The sequence below is a fragment of the Lontra canadensis genome, unplaced genomic scaffold (assembly GCF_010015895.1).
Source record: "Lontra canadensis isolate GAN:19392208 unplaced genomic scaffold, GSC_riverotter_1.0 scaffold65, whole genome shotgun sequence".
NCBI lineage: Eukaryota > Metazoa > Chordata > Mammalia > Carnivora > Mustelidae > Lontra > Lontra canadensis.
The window spans coordinates 11,692,439-11,712,962 of NW_022631059.1; the positions used below are offsets into that span (position 1 = coordinate 11,692,439).

Sequence of the window (20,524 nt, forward strand, 5' to 3'; positions counted from 1 at the left end):
GACCCTGGGGTCATGACCTGAGCTGAAATCAAGAGTTGGATGCCTAGGGGCACCTGGGTGGCTCAGTCTGTTGAGCGTCTGCCTTCAGCTCAGGTCATGATCTCAGGGTCCTGGGATTAAGCCCCACTTGGGACTCCCTGCTCAGTAGGGATCCTGCCACTCCCTCTTCCATTCCCACTGCTTATGGTCTCTCTTTCTCTCTGTACTCTCTCTCTCTCAAATAAATAAATAAAATCTTAAAAAAAAAAAAAAACAAAAAAACATCTGCCTTTGGTTCAAGTCATGATCCTGGGATCCTGGAGCCTGTGATTGGTCTCCCTGCTCAGCGGGGAGTCTGCTGCTGCTTCTCCCTCTGCTGCTCTGCCCCCAACTCGTGCTCTTTCTTTCTCTTTCCATCTCAAATAAAAAATCTTTGGGGAAAAAAAAAGACGCCTAACTGGCTGTGCCCCCCAGGTACCCAGGTCTTTCAGAGTTCTTAAGACTATATGTTTAGTCTTCCAGAATGCTTCTACTTTGTTACCTAGGCAAATGTAATTTGAGGTGGGGCATTTACTTAGAACAGTTTTAAGTCCTCCATATGTATCTTTTGGCCTGTTTCTTTTCTTTTTTTTTTTTTTTTAAGATTTTATTTATTTATTTGACAGAGAGAGATCACAAGTAGATGGAGAGGCAGGCAGAGAGAGAGAGAGAGGGAAACAGGCTCCCTGCTGAGCAGAGAGCCCGATGTGGGACTCGATCCCAGGACCCTGAGATCATGACCTGAGCCGAAGGCAGCGGCTTAACCCACTGAGCCACCCAGGCGCCCCAGGCCTGTTTCTTTTTTTAAAAGGTCCCCCTGTGGGGCACCTGGTTGGCTCAGTCAGTTAAAAAGTCCCCCTAAAGTTTATTATCCTGTAAAACACTGTAATTTTGTAGCATTTTTGCAGTTACAAGTGACCCCCAAACTTCATGCATTTTATACATTATAAAATGTATACCTTCCCTTATTAATGTGCTGGTGCCTTGAACTGGCTCCTGGGTTGTGTCCTTAATCCATCCGCTGCACGCTGCCGATTTCTGGTCTGTGGCTGCCAGTGCTTCCCTGCCTGCCATGGGGCACAGGTGGGGTGGGACATTACACTTCCATCATGGGGCCACCCTATATCCCCCAGCACCCATCCCTATCCCACCCTGGCAGGCGGGACCAGGTTTATACTGTCCCCTCCTCCCAGAGGACAGAGCCCGGGCCAGGCTAGGGCTGTATCTTCTCATCTGGCTCTGCATCCCTTCCACCCCTCCTCCTCCTGTCTGGACTGAGGAGGAGGCAGTGAGATAGGAGGTGGGAACTTCATTCCGAAAACCACAAGGTGTCTTCCTGGGTACCTGTTGCAGGAAAAGGAAGGATCCTCCTTTTCTCCTTGTGCTGAGGGATTGGTGTAGAGCATGAGAAAGGATTTTTAGAAGTTGGAGGGGTGCCAAGATGGTGGGAGTGGGAGGTGCCTAGCTTCCAGGGTCACCTCGGGGTTACAGAGCTGACTGCTGGCACCAGGGTCCTGGAAAGCTTGCCACCTGTTCCTACTAGTTGTTGCCCTGAGAGTCACAGAGCTTTCTGGAACCTTAGTGAAGGAATGCCATTTTGATTTTGCTCTGTGGGATTTGGAGACCAGATTCTTCTGTCCCACTTCCACTTTGTTTAGATTTCGGATTTGGGTTTCAAACTTGTGTTCAGGAACACATAGCAGGGAATTGGGTCACATAAAGGAAGTTTTGGGAGTGCCCTCTGGTGGGTGAATATCTTTAAGGTAATCATTTAGGATGGTCCAGTTTGTGCGTTGGTGGTGGCCTTGAGTTTGTTAATGTGAGTACTTATGTGAAATAGCTCATCTATCAAAGGGTCATGTTACTTCCATTATGAGCTTGAGCGAGGGCTTTTATTTTTCCTCCCACAGTTCTGTCTCTAGCACCTGGAAGATTACCTGGCACATAGTGGGTCCTCAGGAAATGTTTGTTGAATAAATGAATGGAACAGTTACTTATTTTTTTTTTACTGAATTTTTTTAATACTAAAGTCTGTCACATAGAAATCTGGATTAGAAGTGTTTAATGGGAGAAGACAGGAGCCTTTCCTGTGGTTCTCCAGAAAAAATGTATATAGCTTGACTTTTGATAAAATACATACCTTTAGTTTAAAAATGTGATGGTACGGGGACGCCTGGGTGGCTCAGTTGGTTGGACGACTGCCTTCGGCTCAGGTCATGACCCCGGAGTCCCAGGATCGAGTCCCGCATCGGGCTCCCAGCTCCACGGGGAGTCTGCTTCTCTCTCTGACCTTCTCCTCGCTCATGCTCTCTCTCACTGTGTCTCTCTCAAATAAATAAATAAAATATTTTAAAAAAAATGTGATGGTACAGGGCGCCTGGATGGCTCAGTGGGTTAAAGCCTCTGCCTTCGGCTCAGGTCATGACCCCAGAGTCCTGGGATCGAGCCCCACATCGGGCTCTCTGCTCAGCAGGGAGCCTGCTTCCCCCTCTCTCTCTGCCTGCCTCTCTGTCTACTTGTAATCTCTCTCTGTCAAATAAATAAATAAAATCTTTAAAAAAAAAAAAAAAGATAAATAAATAAATAAATAAAATGTGATGGTACAGATTGATAAGGTCACGGAGAGGCGGTTGTGATGCGTAAGTGACCTTGCACTAAATCCACCGTAGGTGGAAAGCCACATTTAGATCGGCGGGGTTGTGATATGAGTAGATGATGGGATCTTTTCTGAGAGGCCGGGTGGAGCTGTGAGTGTTCAGAAACCAGGCTGTCAGGGTGGGAAGTGGTGTGCGAGTGGCACCAGGAGCCCCATGGTCCATGTGCGGAGGCCCGAGTCAGCTGGGGCTCCCAGCTGACCTCTTCCTGTGGGGGGCAGAGAAGGCTGCTCTCCGAGGGGCCACTGGTTCTCACCTGGGGAGCACAGCACTGCTGTTTTGGGGGGGGGTTTGGTTTTCCTAGCCATTTTTTGAGTATTTTATTTTGAAAAATTTCAGACCTGTAGAAAGTTGGACAGTGAATTTCTCCTTCAGTGAGATTTACTAGTGATTAACGTTTTACATTTGCTTTTTCTCTCTGTAAATGCACATATTATTTGCTGTCTCTTCTTACCCCTGCTGGGTCATTTGAGGCTAAGTGGCAGGTATGGGGAGTCCTAGCATGTATCTTTTAAGGACAGGGCATTAAATAAGCACAGTCTAATGATCAAATACAGGAAATTGAGTGTCACTAATTCTCACGTACATCCTGTATTCACATTTTGCCATCTGTCCCTCTTCTGTCCTTTATGGCCCATAGTGTCTCGATCTCATCCTGCATCTGGGAGAGGCATCTCTGCGCTCTCCTTCGTCTATAATGGTTTGCAGCCTCTTTGGACATTTTCTAAAGGTGCTGCAATTTGTAGGATGGTCCTCAGTGTGGTCTGATCGTTTCCTCATGATTAGTTTCAGATAATGCAATTTTCCCCTCAGGACACTGCAGAAGAGGTGTGGGTTCTTCTGAGCATCACATGAGGGCACCCCCCCCCACCCCCACCCTGTGAGTGACGTTTGTTTCTTTGGCTTACCCAGAGCTTCACCTAAAGGAGACTTTCTTTCTCTTTGCAGTTAACGTATATGCTGCCAGGAGATGTTTGAAGGTTATGCCCTGAGAGATTTCCCCAGCAGTTCTCGTAGTCATTGATAATTCTTCCAGTTATCAGTCACTCCTGGTGCATTTTCTGCCTTTCCGAGCTGACATTCCACAGGAAATACCCCACCTCCGTACATTAATTTTTAATAGCAATTAATTTTTATTAATTTTTATTAGCGTAGGTCCACAGCTGCTTTTCGTATTCAGGGTGTTACTTCATTATTGTCGTTCATGGGGGGCTGCGCCTGACTGACTTAGCCATGTGACTCTTGGTCAGGAGTTCAAGACCCATCTTATGTAGAGCTTACATTAGGGGAAAAAAAAAAGGAAAGAAAGAAAAGGAAAGGAACCATGGTTCTCTATTACCGTCATTCATTTTTATATTCAAATTGCCGTTCAGCTGGCTCCTGTGTCCTCTGCTGTTACCCCTGTGGGGATGTTTTTTGAGAGGGGGTAGTTTTTTTGAGGTATAATGTACATACAGTAAAACCCACCCTGTTCAGGTCTATGATTTGATGCGTTTTGATGAATGTGTTCAGTGGTGGAACCACCAGTGTCAAGACCTAGAAGCTCTTTCACCCCCTCAGGTTGCCCTGAGGCCCTTTGCAGCCAGTCCTTTCCTCCATCCGCAGCCTCGGGCAACTGCCGATGCAGTTTCCACCCCTGCAGTTTTTCTCTTTCCAGAACATTACATAAATGGAATTACAGAGTTTATTGCCTTTCATCTGGCTTCTTTAACTTAATGTAATGCAGGGATGCAGGTGGTGAGTTGGCTGTGTTGGGCAGAGAAGTAGTTCCTGTCTTTTTCTTTAAGATTTTATTTATTTGAGAGAGAGAGTGAGTGAGAGAGAGAGAAAGCACAGGTGGGGAGGGGGGCAAAAGGAGAAGCAGACTCCCTACTGAGCAAAGAGTCAGACTGGGGGGACTGGGACTCCATCCCAGGACCCTGAGGTTATGACCTGAGCTGAAACCACCAGCTGGAGCCCAACTCCAGGAGCATCTGTTCACATCTGTCAGTTTTTTGTTTTTGTTTTTTTTTTTTAAAGATTTTATTTATTGAATCGACAGAGAGAGATCACAAGTAGACAGAGAGGCAGGCAGAGAGAGAGAAAGAGAGAGAGAGAGGGAAGCAGGCCCCCCGCTGAGCAGAGAGCCCGATGCGGGACTCGATCCCCGGACCCTAAGATCATGACCCAAGCCGAAGGCAGCGGTTTAACCCACTGAGCCACCCAGGCGCCCCAACATCTGTCAGTTTTTTTACCGAGTTGTTCTGTTACTGATTTTGAGGGTTATTTATATATTCTGAATACAGTCCTTTCATCAGATCTGTATTTTCTAAATATTTGCTCCCAGTCTGTGGCTTATTTTTTCATTTTTAAATAGTATCTTCCAAAGAGCAGAGAGAATTCAGTGAGGTTGAATTTGCCTAATTTTTCTGTTTCGTGGTTGTTGGATGTAACCTAAGACACCTTTGTCTCATGTAAGGTCAGTCTACTTTTCTTTTCTCCTAGAAGCTTTATGATTTCATTTTGAGTTACAGTTCTTATATATGCTGTGAGGTGGTTTTTTTCCCTCTTCTGTGTGTGTCCCTCATTATCCCTGCTCACTCGCTTCTCACCTCCCCTCTTCAGATGTTGATTGACCTTCTTACTTTCTGGTATAACGAAATGTTTTAGCTTTACCCTTACTTTGAACTTTCTGGGCTCAAGTTTTGGCACCAGTAGAAATGGAAATTCTAACAGAAATAGCCTTAGCAAGACCTGCAGGAGCCCTGGTTGCCCCTCCCTGAGAGCAGCATGCGGAGACCACGATGGGGCACCAGGCATGCTTGTTGCTGCTGGAGGGTCACTGCTTCTAGGCCTTGTAAGCAGGTAGCATTGGAAAATACCCGTATTTTCAGAATTAGCAGTTTATACCTCTAATTTCAATCTAGCATCACAAGACTCTTCGTCTCTGTTCCTAATTCCATGCTTAGACCTCCTACTGTCCTGTCTGTTGAGATATGCTTCCGATGCAGGAAAATAGGCATGTCTTCAGGGCACAGCCCATTTAAGCCCATAGTTCACCACCCAGGTCCAGATGTAGAGCATTCCCATAATGTCCAGCAGTCCCTGGGCCTCTTCCAAGTTAATAGTCACTCAGAAGAAGCTGTTTTCTAAAACCACTATAGCTTTGTTTTCTTTGTTCTTAGAGCTCACATAAATAGAATGATATAATATGGATTGTTTGGTGTCAAGTCTCTAATCCTCAGCAGAGTGTGTGTGTGTCTCCTCCATGTGTGTCAGTAGCTGATTGGTGTGTGGTGTTTCACCGTATGAATGTAAAGCTGAGCTTTATCCGTTGTCCTATTGATGGACATGCGAGTTGTTTCCACTTTGGAAACTTTTATGAATAAAGCTGCTAAGGCTTCTTGTGTATACATGCATCCAGAATTGCCAAGTCAAGGGTAGGTGTCTAATAAAAATTGTCAAGCTGGGGGTGCCCAGGTGGCTCAGTTGGTTAAGCAGCTGCTTTTAGCTTGGGTCATGATCTCAGGGTCCTGGGATGGGATTGAGCCCCACATCGGGCTCCCTGCTCAGAGGGAATCCTGCTGCTCCTTCTGCCCCTCCCCACTTCTCATGCATGCGCCTGCTCTCTTTCTCTCTCTCTCAAATTAATAAATAAAATCTTGGGGTGCCTGGGTGGCTCAGTGGGTTAAGCCGCTGCCTTCGGCTCAGCTCATGATCTCAGAGTCCTGGGATCGAGCCCTGCATCGGGCTTTCTGCTCAGCAGGGAGCCTGCTTCCTCCTCTCTCTCTGCCTGCCTCTCTGCCTGCTTGTGATCTCTCTCTGTCAAATACATAAATAAAATCTTTAAAAATAAATAAATAAATAAATAAAATCCTTTTTTTTTTTTTTAAAGATTTTATTTATGTATTTGACAGACAGAGATCACAAGTACACAGAGAGCCTGATGCGGGGCTCAATCCCAGGACCCTGGGACCTGAGCCGAAGGCAGAGAGGCTTTAACCCACTGAGCCACCCAGGCACCCCAATAAAATCTTTTTTAAAAAAAATTGTCAAGCTGTTTCCCAAAGTGATTGTATTAGTTTATACTCTGGCCAGTTGTTCCACACCCTTGTCAGCACTTGATACTGTCAGTTTTAATTTTAGCCATTTTGGGGTATTGTATATATTGCAGTATTTTGTTGTGGTTTCAATCTGCATTTCCTTGATGACAAATGATGATCTTTTTTCATATGCTTATTGGCCATTTAGAGATCCGGTTTGGTAAAGTACCTGTTCAAGTCTTTTTTTAATTGGGTAGTTGACTTACAGTGGTTTTTTCAGTATTCTGGATAAAAACCCTCAGATACATATATTGCGAATATTCTCTGTTCTGTGGACTCCCTGTATTTTCTGATTGTTGTCTTCTGATGAGAGCAATTTTTAATTACATGGAACTCCAATTTTGTTTTCTTTATGGCTGGTACCTTGTGTTTTCAAGAGTTCTTTGCCACGTGCGTGCTCTGGGCCTGTTCCTCCTATGTGTTCTTTTTTTTTTAATGATTCCAAATTAGTATCTCTTCAGAACTTTTTTTTTCCCCTAAGATTTTATTTATTTGTTTGAGAGAGGGGGGGGGGGGGGGTTGCATCAAAGGGAGAAGCAGACTTCCCACTGAGCAGGGAGCCCGATGCGGGACTTGGTGCAGGACTCCACATCTGATCCCAGGACTCCAGGATCATGACCTGAGCCGAAGGCAGCCCCCCAGCCGGCCGAGCCAGCCAGGCGCCCCGCTCTTGTGTTTCTTCTGAGACCACTAGAGTTTGGCTTTCACATTTAGTTCTGTATTCTGGCTCCAGTTACCTGCTGTTTGTGGTGGAGTTTGAGGCTGTGGTTAAACTTTTCTTCCATGTGGGTAGCTAGTTGCTTTTGTTTTGTTTTGTTTTTTTAAGACTTTGGGTTAAAAAAAAAAAAAGTCTTTTGATGCGCTTTGATGTGTTTGCCAGAAATCACAAGACCAAATGTGTGGGGGTCTGTTTCTACATTCCGTTCTGATATATCGCTCTCTTTGTTCACCTTTAAGCAGTGCCGTGAGGGCATCGTTGCTATGATTTTATAGGAAGTCTTGAAATCTGGTAGTGTGAGTCCTCATAGTTGTTCAGGAGTGTCCTAGCTAACCTAAGTTGGGTTCAATTTTTATTTTCCTTCTGTGTGATCTAGTAAGAACTTTACTTAGGTTTCTGTTCATATTCAATTTCAGTATTTTTTCCCATTTTTGTTATTTTTATATTTTTAATATGTAAAACCCTAAATGCTTCTAAAAGTCAAAACTATACAAAAAGATACATTCAAAAGCATTATCCTGTCCCTGCTCTACCCCTCCCTCCCACATGCTGTAGGGAACTAATTCTCTCGGTTTCTGTTTCATCCATCCTGTGTTTCATTTTGCAAAAATAAGCATATAAACACACACGTGTGTGCCTGTTTATATGTGTGGGTATATTTAAATCTTTTTTAACACAGAAGTTAGGGTACTGTATAAACTCTTTTGCAGCTTGCTTTTTTTTTTTTTTAACTTAGTATGTATTGGAAATCACTGTCAGTGCTTAGAAATTCTCATTCTTCTTTATAGCTGCATAGCATAGCATAGTATTTAGTAAGCTCAGGCTTGGCTGGAGGCTCAGAGCAAATATTAAACTTGAACTCTCTGTGTTGCAATTGTTTCTGGACTTTGCTGGGGCAGCTTTCTTTCTGCCGTTTGCAGTGGATACCCCGAAATCAGGACACTCTGTGACCCTGGGGAGACAGGAACCATTCTGGGAGGGAGGGAGGGAGCGGAACTTGTCTCCTTTTTTTTTTTTTTTTTCTTTTTTAAAGATTTTATTTATTTGACAGAGTTCACAAGTAGGCAAAGAGAGAGAGGAGGAAGCAGGCTCCCCGCTGAGCAGAGGGCCCGATGTGGGGCTCGATCCCAGGACCCTGGGATCATGACCTGAGCCGAAGTCAGAGGCTTTAACCCACTGAGCCACCCAGGCGCCCCAATTTCCCTCTTTACTCCATGCGAACTGTGTGAGGGACCGACAAGACCTGAGAACATTAACAAGTCTGAAAAAGAAGGAAGAAGGGAAGAGAAGCATTCAGGATTATCACTGTTTCCTTTTGCTGACCTTTACGCTGCCTGCATTGGTCAGGTCTTGTCCGTAACTGCCCCTTCCTTGTGGTCCTGGGAGGTAGGGCGCTGAGCAGTGTGTCCTACCCCTGGCAGAGAGTGTCTGTCACGCTTTCACTCAGTCTTTCCCTCTGAAACAGGTTGCCCGGGAGAGTGGCCCCCCCCATATGAAGAGCTTTGTGACCAAGGTGTCAGTTGGGGAGTTTGTGGGGGAAGGTGAAGGGAAGAGCAAGAAGATTTCAAAGAAAAACGCTGCTATCGCCGTCCTCGAGGAGCTGAAGAAGCTGCCGCCGCTGCCCACGGTCGAGCGAGTAAAGCCCAGAATCAAAAAGAAAACAAAATCCATAGTCCGGGTAAGAACGTCTCGATCGAAGAGGGTCTTTCCATTGCCTGTAGACGACTGGTCGGGGAGGGGGTGGGGGGAGACATGTTAAACGGCTCACTAGGTTGCTGATCTTAGTGACCGGATGGCCGCTGACGTGCCACCCGCCGGCCTGGTGCCGGGACCACCTCGGGTAGTTCCTCCCCGGAGCCCCCGATTAGGCAAAGATGCGGACGCCGAGCGGGATCGGCGGAGGCGCCTGCAGCTGTGCGCGTGTCCGCGGGAGGGGGTGATGGCGGGAGCCGCGTGCACCTGCAGTGCCTCCTGCAGAGGCTGGCGAGTGTCTCCCTCCATCTCCCTCAGCGCCGCGTTGCTGTGAGTGTGAAGCACATTTGCAGGCGGAAAGGCGTCTGGGGGCAGGTGTAGGAGTGAGACACTTCACCAACTACCTCCTTATTCTTTGGGATTTTTTAAGCCATGTCAGTGGACCTGTCCAAACCCCCTGCTCCCCCAGCCAGAGAAGGTTCAGGAGTCCATTTGGGCATGTTGAGGAATATTGGGGTCTGTTCTTTTACGATTGTCAGCATACAGTTTTCATCCTTGAACAGCACGGCGGTTAGGGTTGCTGATCCCCACCCCCACCCCACAGTGGAAAGCCTGGATTTAACTCTTGACACTGGAGACACTTAACCACTGACAGCCTACGGTTGACCAGAAGCTTTACCAATAAGAGAAACAATTAACGTTTTATGTATTATATATTGTATTATATGCATGTGTGTATTAAGTGCTGTATTTGCACATAAAGTAATCTGGACGAAAGCAAACATTAAGGAGGTCATAAGGAAGAGAAATGCACTTACTATACTGTACTGTAGTTACCGGGAAAATTCCACTTCTAGGTGGACCTGCACGGTTCAGACCTCTGTTGTGCAGGGGCCAGCTGGTTTCATGCTGTCGAGACCCCGTGCCCAGGGGTGAGCACACTGTATACCCCTGCAGCTCCCGTTTTCTCTAAGTAGATCCCAGAAACCACCCCACACGAGTCAGGGGCTGAGGGTTCCTTGGTGCTAAAGGTGGCCACTGGGAAGGAACTGTGGGATTCTTAGGTTCTTTCCACATGGTGTCAGCTTGAGGTTTTGTGGGGTTTTTGTGTGTATGTTTTTTTAAATAGTTTCTGGATCTTGAGTCCTTGTTAAGAAAGCTGGGGACCATCTTATATAACACAGCTTTGGGGGGAATTTTAGGAATAATGTTCTGTTTTTTTTCTCTCCTCATTGTCAAGTTGAAATTTACTGTTAAAAAGCAGACCTTCCCGGGTTGCTCGCCCGCCCGTAGTGGAATATTGATGTTGGTTTGCCAGGAGAACTTTTTAAAAAGTCCCCACAGAGCAATCCTAGAAAATCATTAAGCATCTTTTAATTTTAAGAAGGTTTAAAAAAAGGTCTGATTAATTCTGGGCACTTAAAGGACCAACATAAAGGGAATGTTGTGTCGTGTCCTGATGTCTGCACTGGCAAGGTCCTCTCTGCGGCTAACACGGCACATGGTTTCTGCATTCACTGTTCTCAGCTACAGAGCAGCACGGATAGCGGCCCGGGGATGAACCCCATCAGCAGACTGGCCCAGATCCAGCAGGCGAAAAAGGAGAAGGAGCCAGAGTACATGCTTCTCACGGAGCGAGGCCTCCCACGCCGCAGAGAGTTTGTGATGCAGGTGAGCCGGGGTGGGTGGTGGGTGGCCTTTCTGTGACCGTGTCCCCACCGCAGCTGGACGAGGTCCATGGGCCGCGTGCTTTCCTGAGGAGGCCAGGTGCAGTGCCCTGGCCCAGCGGGCCCCGCTCCCCGCCATCGGACGTTCGGAATATCGAGACCACGTTGCTTGTAGTAATTTGATGCCTTACGACATGTCCTTGTGTGCGCAACACGCGTGCGGCTGAGTCGGCAGGTGGGCGCTCGGACTGCGCCCCGGGTTACAAGTGCTGGGGCGTGGGATTGCGGGCGAATGTTTTCTTCATCACATCTCCTTGAAGGTTTGTATTGTTCTTTTCAGAAGGTAAGTTTTGTAAGTTCTGTCAGAGGCTCTGTTCCTGTTCCTCCTAATCCGTGTGTAGAGTCTGGAGTCTGGGGTTGGTCCTCCTTCCACTGGGATTGCGCATCGGATTAGCGCAGAGTGTTTTCCTTGTGTTTATGAGATGGTCACTCCATGGGCTGTCTACTTCGTGATTTGAATTTAACGGTGTTTTCGGTCATCAAGCCAGTACTTAACTCTGGTGTAGCAATTCGCGACTTGGGAAGCACCGCCACTTAGCCGGCTATGTTCTGCCTCCCCCGTCAGAAGGCGAGAAAACTCATGGTCCTTCCAGGCTACAAAGGAGGATGGCAGCATGCTGAGAGGGCCAGTAGTTTGGCCAAAATCAAAGCTGGTAGATGGCAAGGCCAGGATTCAAGCCCAGAGCCCTCATCACTGGCGAGGGAAGGTTCCCTGGACTCTCAGTTGTGGGACATGGGGCTTTTTTGGTCTGCTCTGTGATCAAGACCGGCTTGGGAAGGGATTGTGAGCAGTGGTATGTGCTGGGATGTGTGTAACACTCGGCGCTTGGGGGCGGGGGCTGGTGGGAAGTGGGGGGTTGTGTTTATAGATTGTACACGTATAAAATGCATAATGTTCTTTACCGTCCATTTTCTCCGTCTGTCCCGTCAGTGCAGCCGGTCACCGACAGTGTCAGGAAACGAGAGTGCGCACAGATGCGTGCTGCCGTCTGCTGCAGGCGGCGAGGCCGTGCGTGCCTTGGGCAGCAGAGCCGAGTTCTAGCAGGAGAATTGGCGGGGGGTTTTGTTTACATAAACAAGATGAAAGTGAAACAGAGAACACGTTGGAACTTCAGTTGTGAACAATGAGTGACTTGGTTGAATCAGATCATTTTCAAAGCTTGGATGAATGTTCCCATTTTTTCGTGCAGTTACAGGGCCCTGGGTGCAGACTGGACACACTTGTAAGCTTCGTTTGCATCTCTGCCTCCACCGTTAACCTTTCCTCCGTGTCCTAAGTCTAGAGGTGGCGACAGCCGCCGAAGGCAGCGTGGTGCTTGGTGTCTGCAGGTTTCCGGCGGGGGGGCGGTAAATGCTCCCCCTGCGGCAAAGCAGGCGGCCCTTGGCCGGGCTGCACACTCGTGCGCGGGGGGCACAGACCCTCAGGAGCACAGATGAGTGTCAGAGCGAGGCGCCTTAGGAAGCGGGGAGGTTTTGGAACTCTCTGCTGTAGTCTGTTAAAGTCATTCTGAGCCGCTGTCTTTTTTTTTTTTTTTTTTTTTTAAGATTTTATCATTTATTTGACCGAGATCACAAATAGGCAGAGAGGTGGGGGGGGAAGCAGGCTCCCCACTGATGAGAGAGCCCAATGTGGGGCTTGATCCCAGGACTCTGAGATCATGATCTGAGCTGAAGGCAGAGGCTTAACCCACTGAGCCACCCAGGCGCCCCGTCATCTCCTCTTTACCAGCAGCCGTGGTGGACAGCAGCTTGAAGGTGCTGGGCATTTGTGGCGGCTGCCACGGGTGCCCTGGGAAGCTTCTGGCTGCGGTCGGGTTCTTTTGCCCACACGCCGCTGCCTGACCCGTCTTTACTCAGAAGGCGTAAGCACTGGTCTGAGTCCTGACTTCTCCTCCTGCAGGTGAAGGTGGGAAACCATACGGCGGAAGGAACAGGCACCAATAAGAAGGTGGCCAAACGCAATGCAGCCGAGAACATGCTGGAGATCCTTGGTTTCAAAGTCCCGCAGGCTCAGCCCACCAAACCGGCCCTCAAATCAGAGGAGAAGGTGACTGCTCGGGGCTCTGTGTCCTTGCTCTCTAATGGCAAGATGACCTCCTCGCCTCATCCTAGGGGACTCTGGCCATCTCCAGGGCCAAACTTCAGGGCAAGGCTTCATCCTCCTGGCAGGAAAACAGCCCCGCCGAGCGGCGTCCTTTCCGTTTGGAGCATTAGCATGTGGTCGGAAGGGGAGTTGCAGGTCCATGGCTCCGAGCGTGGCTCTGGGTTAAGTCGTTCTTGTTTCCCTATCTTTGTGGTCGGGGACGCTGTGCCGGAGGACAGCTCGCTCCTTTCCACTTGGAGGAGGGTGGGTGCGGGGGCTGCTGCCCTCGTGCTTTCCCAGTGAGGCCCGCGAGAGAGACCCGCCGGCCTCCGGCTTCTGCTAGCTGGGAAGCAGGCTGTGGGTTTTCTGGGACACCGACACAGTGTGATTTATGGAACGAAATTCATAGTTTAGAGTCAGGATTCTTCCTTTATGAATTGAGCACTAGCAAAGAGTCTGTCGACTTCGGTAAGCGGCGCCCTCAAGCAAGTCCTTGCCTGAGCTGGTTGGCGCTGAGAGGTCCTGGCGGGCTGTGGCCTCTGCCGTGGCTATGGACATTCCTCGAGAATCCGCACAGAGCCTGGACTTGGTGTCTGGGTTTTTCATTCCAGAACCTGGTAGAGGATTTGTAACATCCTTACCTTCTCAGGAGACCCATGTTGACAAAAAATTTCTTTCATCACACTCCCCCTGCCCTGTTTGTTAACTTTGGAAATGTCACCTTTTCTTTGAATTGGCTATTAGTTCCAGAAGAGTCTCTGTTTAGCTTCCATCTAAAAGCTTCCTTCCCCACCTTGGGCTCCACCAGTCCAGCATCTCTGATTCCCTCTGGTTAAACGTTCCCCTGTCCTATTGTGAGTGCCGAGCAGAGTCCGGCCCCCAGTTCAGGGGGATTGGTAGCCTCCTCTGGTGGAGGACAGGCCGTGGGGGCAGGAGTGGCTGGGGGCGGTGTGGGGAGGGTCTGGCGTCGGGGGGGGGGGGCGGGCTTCTCTGCTGATGATCTCTTCATATTTCAAATGGTTATAAACCCAAAATTAATGCTGGTTGGAGTGTGTATAGTTTTAGGGAGTAGGAACTAATTTTGCAACAGTTTGATTTATACTCATGGCCTTTTTTTATATTTTTATTTTTTTTTTAAGACACCAATAAAAAAACCAGGGGATGGAAGAAAAGTAACCTTTTTTGAACCTGGCTCTGGGGATGAAAATGGGACTAGTAAGTGTGATGTTAATACTGTCTTGATCTGAATGTGATTCTGGGCTTGGCGTGGTTCCTGGAATGACAAGCGGTGTTGAGCTCTGCGTCCTCCCGGGCCGTCGTGAGCTCCGAGGGAGGGCTGGCGGGTTGGAAGAGGTCTTTCCCAGCAGCGCGTGTGGCCTTGCGTTGATCTGTCTGCGTGTCCCTCCCTAGGCAATAAAGAGGATGAGTTTAGGATGCCTTATCTTAGTCATCAGCAGCTGCCTGCTGGGATTCTTCCCATGGTGCCCGAGGTTGCCCAGGCCGTAGGAGTCAGTCAAGGACACCACACCAAAGATTTCACCAGGGCAGCTCCGAATCCTGCCAAGGCCACGGTAACTGCCATGATAGCCCGTGAATTGTTGTATGGGGGCACCTCGCCCACAGCCGAGACCATTTTAAAGAATAACATCTCTTCAGGCCACGTACCCCATGGACCTCTTACAAGACCCTCTGAGCAGCTGGACTATCTCTCCAGAGTCCAGGGATTCCAGGTAACTATTAGGCTGGAGCTGTGTGGTCTAGACCTCAGTGCAGTCATCTTTTTTGGGTTTCTCTCAGCAAATGAGCCTTGGACCTCCTTTATTAAATCCAGGTCTGTGTGTGGAGGAAGGGCGGAGGCCACATGGTACCTGGTGGTCCTGAGGTGGGTGGAGGGAGTTCAGGGAAGTGTAGGATAACCCCGTGTGGTAACAGAATCGCCTTGTCCTTTAATAATAAACTTTTTTAAAAAATGCAAGCTCCCCATCGTAACAAAGCTTCTCATCTTAGGCATAGTTTCAGCGGGAATGGGTTCAGTGTGCTGAAAACGACGTGGCGTCTTTCAGACCACGTGTTTGGTGTCCCCTGCCCTCCCAGACCAGGATTCTGGGGGACATCTAGGTTCCTGGCCGGTGTAGGGAACTGGGGCCGCGTCCGGTTGATAGAGGGAGAAGGAGGCGTCCCCTCCGCTTGCTGGGCCTCTGCCTGTTCGCCGCTGCCCCACCCGGCCTCACAGTGTTCTTTTCCCCTCAGGTTGAATACAAAGACTTCCCCAAAAACAACAAGAACGAATTTGTGTCTCTTATCAATTGCTCCTCCCAGCCACCTCTGATTAGCCACGGTATTGGAAAGGACGTGGAGTCCTGCCATGACATGGTACGTTCCCTGGTGCTCCTGGCGCCTGCCCGTTGCTGGCCATGGGAAGATAGGAGAAGGGCTCTCCCGTCGACTTCGGTGGTTTTACAGATTTCATGCTTTTGAAGACTTCGTCCTTAGTTTATTGGATTGCTTTTTCATTATCAGAATTTATTGGCTTTAGACACTCCCTCCCGTTCTGTGCTTTTCCCCTCCCTTTGCTGACCTCGGGGGTGGACTTGGGACTTGAAACCTGGGCCTCCTCCAAGCACTGTGTCCATTCATCTCCTCCCAGAACACAGACCACAGGCCCAAGTTCAGGCAGCCGTAAAAAGCCCCTTATTTCGGCTGCTGTTCAGGTGAAACACCACTAACGAGAAGCACAAAACTGAGAAAAGGAATTGATTAATCTAGGTGAATTCTGGTATGTCCTCCTGATGGAATATAATGCATCTGTGAAATTGACGTCTTCAGGGATGATGTGTTCTAATAAGGGAACAGAACAGGCATTTGCAGGATACAGAATGTGTGGTCTAGTTACTATAAAGTTAAAAATACTAGAAGAAAATACAAAATTAGAGGTTGTGATTCAGTGAGGTAAGCATGGATAATTTGTTTTGTAGTTTGTATTTCACATTGAAAGTTCAGATATTAAGGGAAAGTGTGGTTTAGTGGGACTCGCTGGTTTGTCCCTCACCTCCCTATTCAAACAGTGCCCTGTGCTGTGGCCCGGGTGGTGGTCGTGTTCTGACTCTTCCTTTCGTCCCTGCTAGGCTGCACTGAACATCTTAAAGTTGCTGTCTGAGCTGGACCAACCGAGTACAGAGATGCCCAGAACAGGAAATGGACCAATGTCTGTGTGAGTGAGCGGACCGACTCGGAAAGGCCGTTCTGGTCCTCATTTGCATTAATTCAGACCTCAGTAGTGAGAGCTGTGCTCAGCTCAGTAGTGGGAGCCTCCCCTCTATCACCTCCTGTCCCTTTCCCTGAACGGTTTCCAAGTTGCGGCCAGAAATCTACTTTTTAAAAAAAAAATTAGAATAGGTGATACATACACAGGGTCCAAACCCCACAGTGATTTTCAGAGAGGCCGGGTGCTCAGTCTTGCCCCCACCCAGCCCCCACCCGTCTTACTTTTTCCCTGCCCCCACCCAGAGATCACGTGTTTATTAGTTTCTTATGTATTTTTCCTTGTGTTTCTTTATGCAAGTACAATCCCGTATTTCTTGTATTTGCCTTTTCTCCCAGAGATCCCATACTACGCACACACTCTCCTCGTTGCTTTTTTCGCTTGGCCATATAGCCTGAGCAAACCGGCACACGGGAATCCTATAAACTGGGGCCTGTGCTGTCGGGCTTCAGTGTCTGCTGAGTTGTTCTCATTGTTAACGGGTTAAGTTTTCTTACATTCCAAAACTGGCATCATTTTCATTTTCTTCTTCCTTGAAGGTGTGGGAGGTGCTGAACCTTTTCTGGCCACGAACCGTTGTAAAACCCCAACATACATACTGAAAATACTGAAACTGCTTTGAGAATTTGGAATTTCTGATACCTCCAGTGGGCTGAGAGACGTGCTGGGTAAAGAACCGAGGCGGCAGTGGTGACAAAGGCGGGAACACACGGAGGCGGCCGTGGCTGTGCGCGCGGGTGCTGTTTTGTCCCCACACACAGGCAGCTGCTGGGGGGCACGGCAGGGTCTGCTGAGTGGCCTCGGGCCCCTCAGTGCTCGGCTGTGGCCGCTGCTGTTTGGGCCATGTGAAGGAAACCAGAAAGAGAGCACGACGCTTTCTCGGAGTGGCTCACTCAGACCCTTGGGACACACCCTGGACACCCACGCCGGGGAGCGGGGCCGTCGACCAGCCCCAGAGCCAAAAGCACCAGAGAAAATCAGATGCTTCCTACTCAGCGCCAACTAACCATTCTAGCGTGCTCTGGCCCCACCTCCCGTGGCACCCACCCCACCACCACTGCTTTCTCTCCCAAAAGAGATACATATTCTTAGTTTTATTATTTTCTTTTGATTGAAATGACACTATATAAATTTTCATCTGAGAGTTTCTCAATTGTATCTAGTTACATAGCACAGTTTAGAAACTTGTCTTGAGACTGACTCTATCCGTAATCTAATCAGCAAAGATCATATCCATGTGTATGTGGTTATACGTTTTGACTTTATTGGACTAACCCAGGACCATTTCAGTGATGCAAATTGTGTGCCGTCTGGTTTAGCTGAGACAGTCCTGGTTTCTCAGTCCTTGATGAAGTCTCCCACGGTTGTATAAATTGGACAGTTTAGGAATTTTAAACTTTAATGATCATTTGGTTCCTTTTCTATTTTATTTTTGTTAATGCAACAGGACTTAAACAAATGAACTTTGATCTTTGTTTTAAAGATTATTAAAAAAAATTGTGTGTATATACATATGGCTCTTGAGGACACGTAGCTTTCACACACTACAGGATATGGTCTCCGTGTAGGACGTGTACACCTGCAGATGGATTTCCTTGAGTGCTTTGTACTGTTGATTACATCTCCATGTAGGGCTGAAAAGAATGGAAGAATGACCCGTGTTTATCTCTGAAACTGTGTTGCTTTTGACGTTGTGTTACTGTGCACAGACGCGTGTGCAGTTAAGGTCCTGCGTGCGGTCTGGATGAAAAGCACCGTAGCCTTGCGAGTTAAGTACCGCTTCGACTCATTGTTTGCGCTGGGATTTTTCTCCCCATGGAATGTAAGTAAAACTTAGTGTTTGTCACCAATAAATGGTAATACTAAATTTTTTTTTTGTTAATTTATTCTCAGATGCCACTACTGCTAGGTTGGTCCCCTCCCAACCTGCCTCCTACCCTTTTTTAAGAAGGAAAGAAAAAAAAAAAAAAACACTTTGTAATGCTTGTGACTTCTGTTTGGGCAAAATTCTGAAGATCTGAAATAACTTTATATCAAACCATTGATCAATAAACAGCTACTAATGAATTGTTGGTCCTTTTGAGCAGTAACTAAAGAAGTGAGGGAAGAGGTGAGTGAGGGTGCGGAAGTGGCGCGTGGGCGCCCGGGCGAGGGGAGGTGCCTCTTCTCTGGACTGGACACGGTCACCCAGACATGAGCCCGAGAGGACAGACTTCGACAGTCTCCTCGCTTCGAGCAGGTGTTCTCACACTCGGAGTCAAGGTGAGACGCTGCACTTGGGCCTGGCTGAGGAGTGGGCTGGTGGCTTTCTGGTTTGTTTTTGGAAGATGCTCATAAAGGTGGCTCACACGTATGAACCGGCCTGTGGGTTGGACTCCCAGAATGACGATGTGGTCAGAAGGGTGTGGAAAAGTGCTCAGTGACAGAAGGGGGTTTGTCAACATTGCAGGGATAAAACCAGCGAAAGGAAAAACGTTTCCCCTTCTCCAGTCCTGGAGTCCGCCATTTCTCCAAGGAGCCGGTCCCCTTTGGTGACGGCAGCATCCGAAAACCAAGGTGTGGGGGGCGGGCGTCTGGCTGGGCTCCGTCCGTAGAGCGCGGCACAGTGGATCTGGGCTCCACGCTGGGCATAAAAGAGGACTTAAAAAAAAAAAAAAAAAGCCGGAGAAACAAAAACCACCAAGGTGTGGGCACTCAGAGCACTCACTTTTATTGGGGTGTCCTCTAGGCCTTCTGAGCAGACAGCAAGCAAGTACTTGTGTGCGTAGGCGTGCACGTGTGCGTGTTCACGCATACACGCATTCGGCTGGTTCGTGTACGTGTGCTTGGAAGCCCCGCGTTTGTACGGATACCAGCAGCCTGGGGTTCTTCGCAGCCTCCTCTGTTCTTGGGACCTTCCCCAGCATTGAGACTGTAGCCAGTCTCCCGGCCTCGCCAGCCACCTCCTCCCCTCTTGCCACCCGCCACTTCTCAGTGTCCTGGCAGGCCTGCGGGGGGCACGCTGTCCCCTGCCTTCCGTCCGCCCACCGGCACCCTCCACGCTGCGGGACGACGGGAGAGGACGGTGCAGTCTTCGAAGTGAATCACGACTTCTGGTTAGCTTTTCAGCCCTGACGGCCAAAGCTGCAGGAAGGGGGAAGTTTCCCCTTGACCTCAGGGGTGGCGTAAGGATTTCCAGCTTTCTTGGCAAGGCTGGTTTTCAAGGGTGGCGCATCTTTGTTTTGGAGAGCTGTCCTTGAATGTCTGATAGACTGTAAACGCTCACCAGTCTGGCCGCTGCGGATGCCCTGTCGCCGTCCTCCGCTGCCAGGGTTCCCTGCAGTAGGTCCCCCCCACCCCCTGCCCCAGTCTCGACAGGCTTGGACAGAGCTGCCTGGAAGGGGGTGTGCATGCTTTTAGGTCCGTGTGCTCTCTCAGAGGCACAAGAACCTTAGAGCCAAAACAAGGGGCTTCCGCAAAACCATGCGGTTCTGGTTTCCACACCGCAGGCAGAAAATGAGACAGGAAGGCGCCGGAGGGGCAGGTCTGAGATAACCGCAGGTGCTGTGGGTCAGCCACGACAAGACTGTGGGTCTTGGGATTTGTGGAGCATCGATCCTCAGAGGGGAGAGGCTCTTGTGGTCCTTGGGACAGACAAGTGTGGGTCTCTTGATCACCTGGACGTTATGTCTTGACTTTGCAAAGTGCCTCTTATCAAAGGGAGGTTTCAGTGAGTAAAGCTGATTTCCCCAGAGCTTTTGTTGCTTTTCAGAGGCCTTCTTGAGCCACAGGAATGTGACCTACAGTTCTTAGAAGGGTCGCTTCTGACACTGGGTTTCCTTTCCCTGCTTGCCGAGCTGACGTGTGTAGCTTTGCAGGGTGAATGTCTAGTGACAGCTGCCTTGGCCCGGACGCCAGGTCCTCCTAGAGGGGGCTCCGGCGACGGGAGCGGCCCACAGCAAGGCCGCCCACGTTCCTAGCAGCGGGCCGCTGTCCGGGAGTGGCCGAGAGCTCAGAGCCGGCCCCGGGCGGGATGGGCAGCTCTTGCTTGCTCGCGTGCAGTTTAACGTCGAAACTTCCACCACTACCATCTCTGGCTTTAGGGCTTAAATAGTTCTGTGTGCCCTTAAAAACAGACAAATTTACTTGAAATTTCCAGATCCATAAATGGATTTTTTTAAGCACTTGAACATTGCTGCACTGACAGGGAGAAGGTAGCTGGTTTTCCTCAATAGGTTTTTAAAAGAAATGCGAGTTTTAAGTGGCAGTGGCTAACTCGGGTGGGGAGGGCAAGGGGGTTTCGATTCAT

The 20,524-nt window shown here is 48.9% G+C and overlaps 1 protein-coding gene across 8 annotated transcripts in view; it reads left to right on the forward strand.

The window, feature by feature from the left end:
* The window catches only part of STAU1 (staufen double-stranded RNA binding protein 1), a 56,152-nt gene extending 37,849 nt beyond the window's left edge, over positions 1-18,303 (forward strand). For 5 of the 8 annotated variants that reach the window (XM_032879015.1, XM_032879019.1, XM_032879022.1 and 2 more), the window contains 8 exons: positions 8,920-9,150; positions 10,692-10,835; positions 12,792-12,938; positions 14,114-14,189; positions 14,385-14,704; positions 15,225-15,347; positions 16,100-16,185; positions 16,776-18,303. In XM_032879015.1, the coding sequence (XP_032734906.1) occupies positions 8,920-9,150; positions 10,692-10,835; positions 12,792-12,938; positions 14,114-14,189; positions 14,385-14,704; positions 15,225-15,347; positions 16,100-16,185; positions 16,776-16,791 (1,143 nt within the window). In that variant the 3' untranslated portion in view covers positions 16,792-18,303. Of the gene's footprint in view, positions 1-8,919; positions 9,151-10,691; positions 10,836-12,791; positions 12,939-14,113; positions 14,190-14,384; positions 14,705-15,224; positions 15,348-16,099; positions 16,186-16,775 lie in introns of those variants that run through there. The other 3 variants (XM_032879016.1, XM_032879020.1, XM_032879017.1) reach the window with 2 other exon arrangements.
* The last annotated feature ends 2,221 nt before the right edge of the window (positions 18,304-20,524 follow it).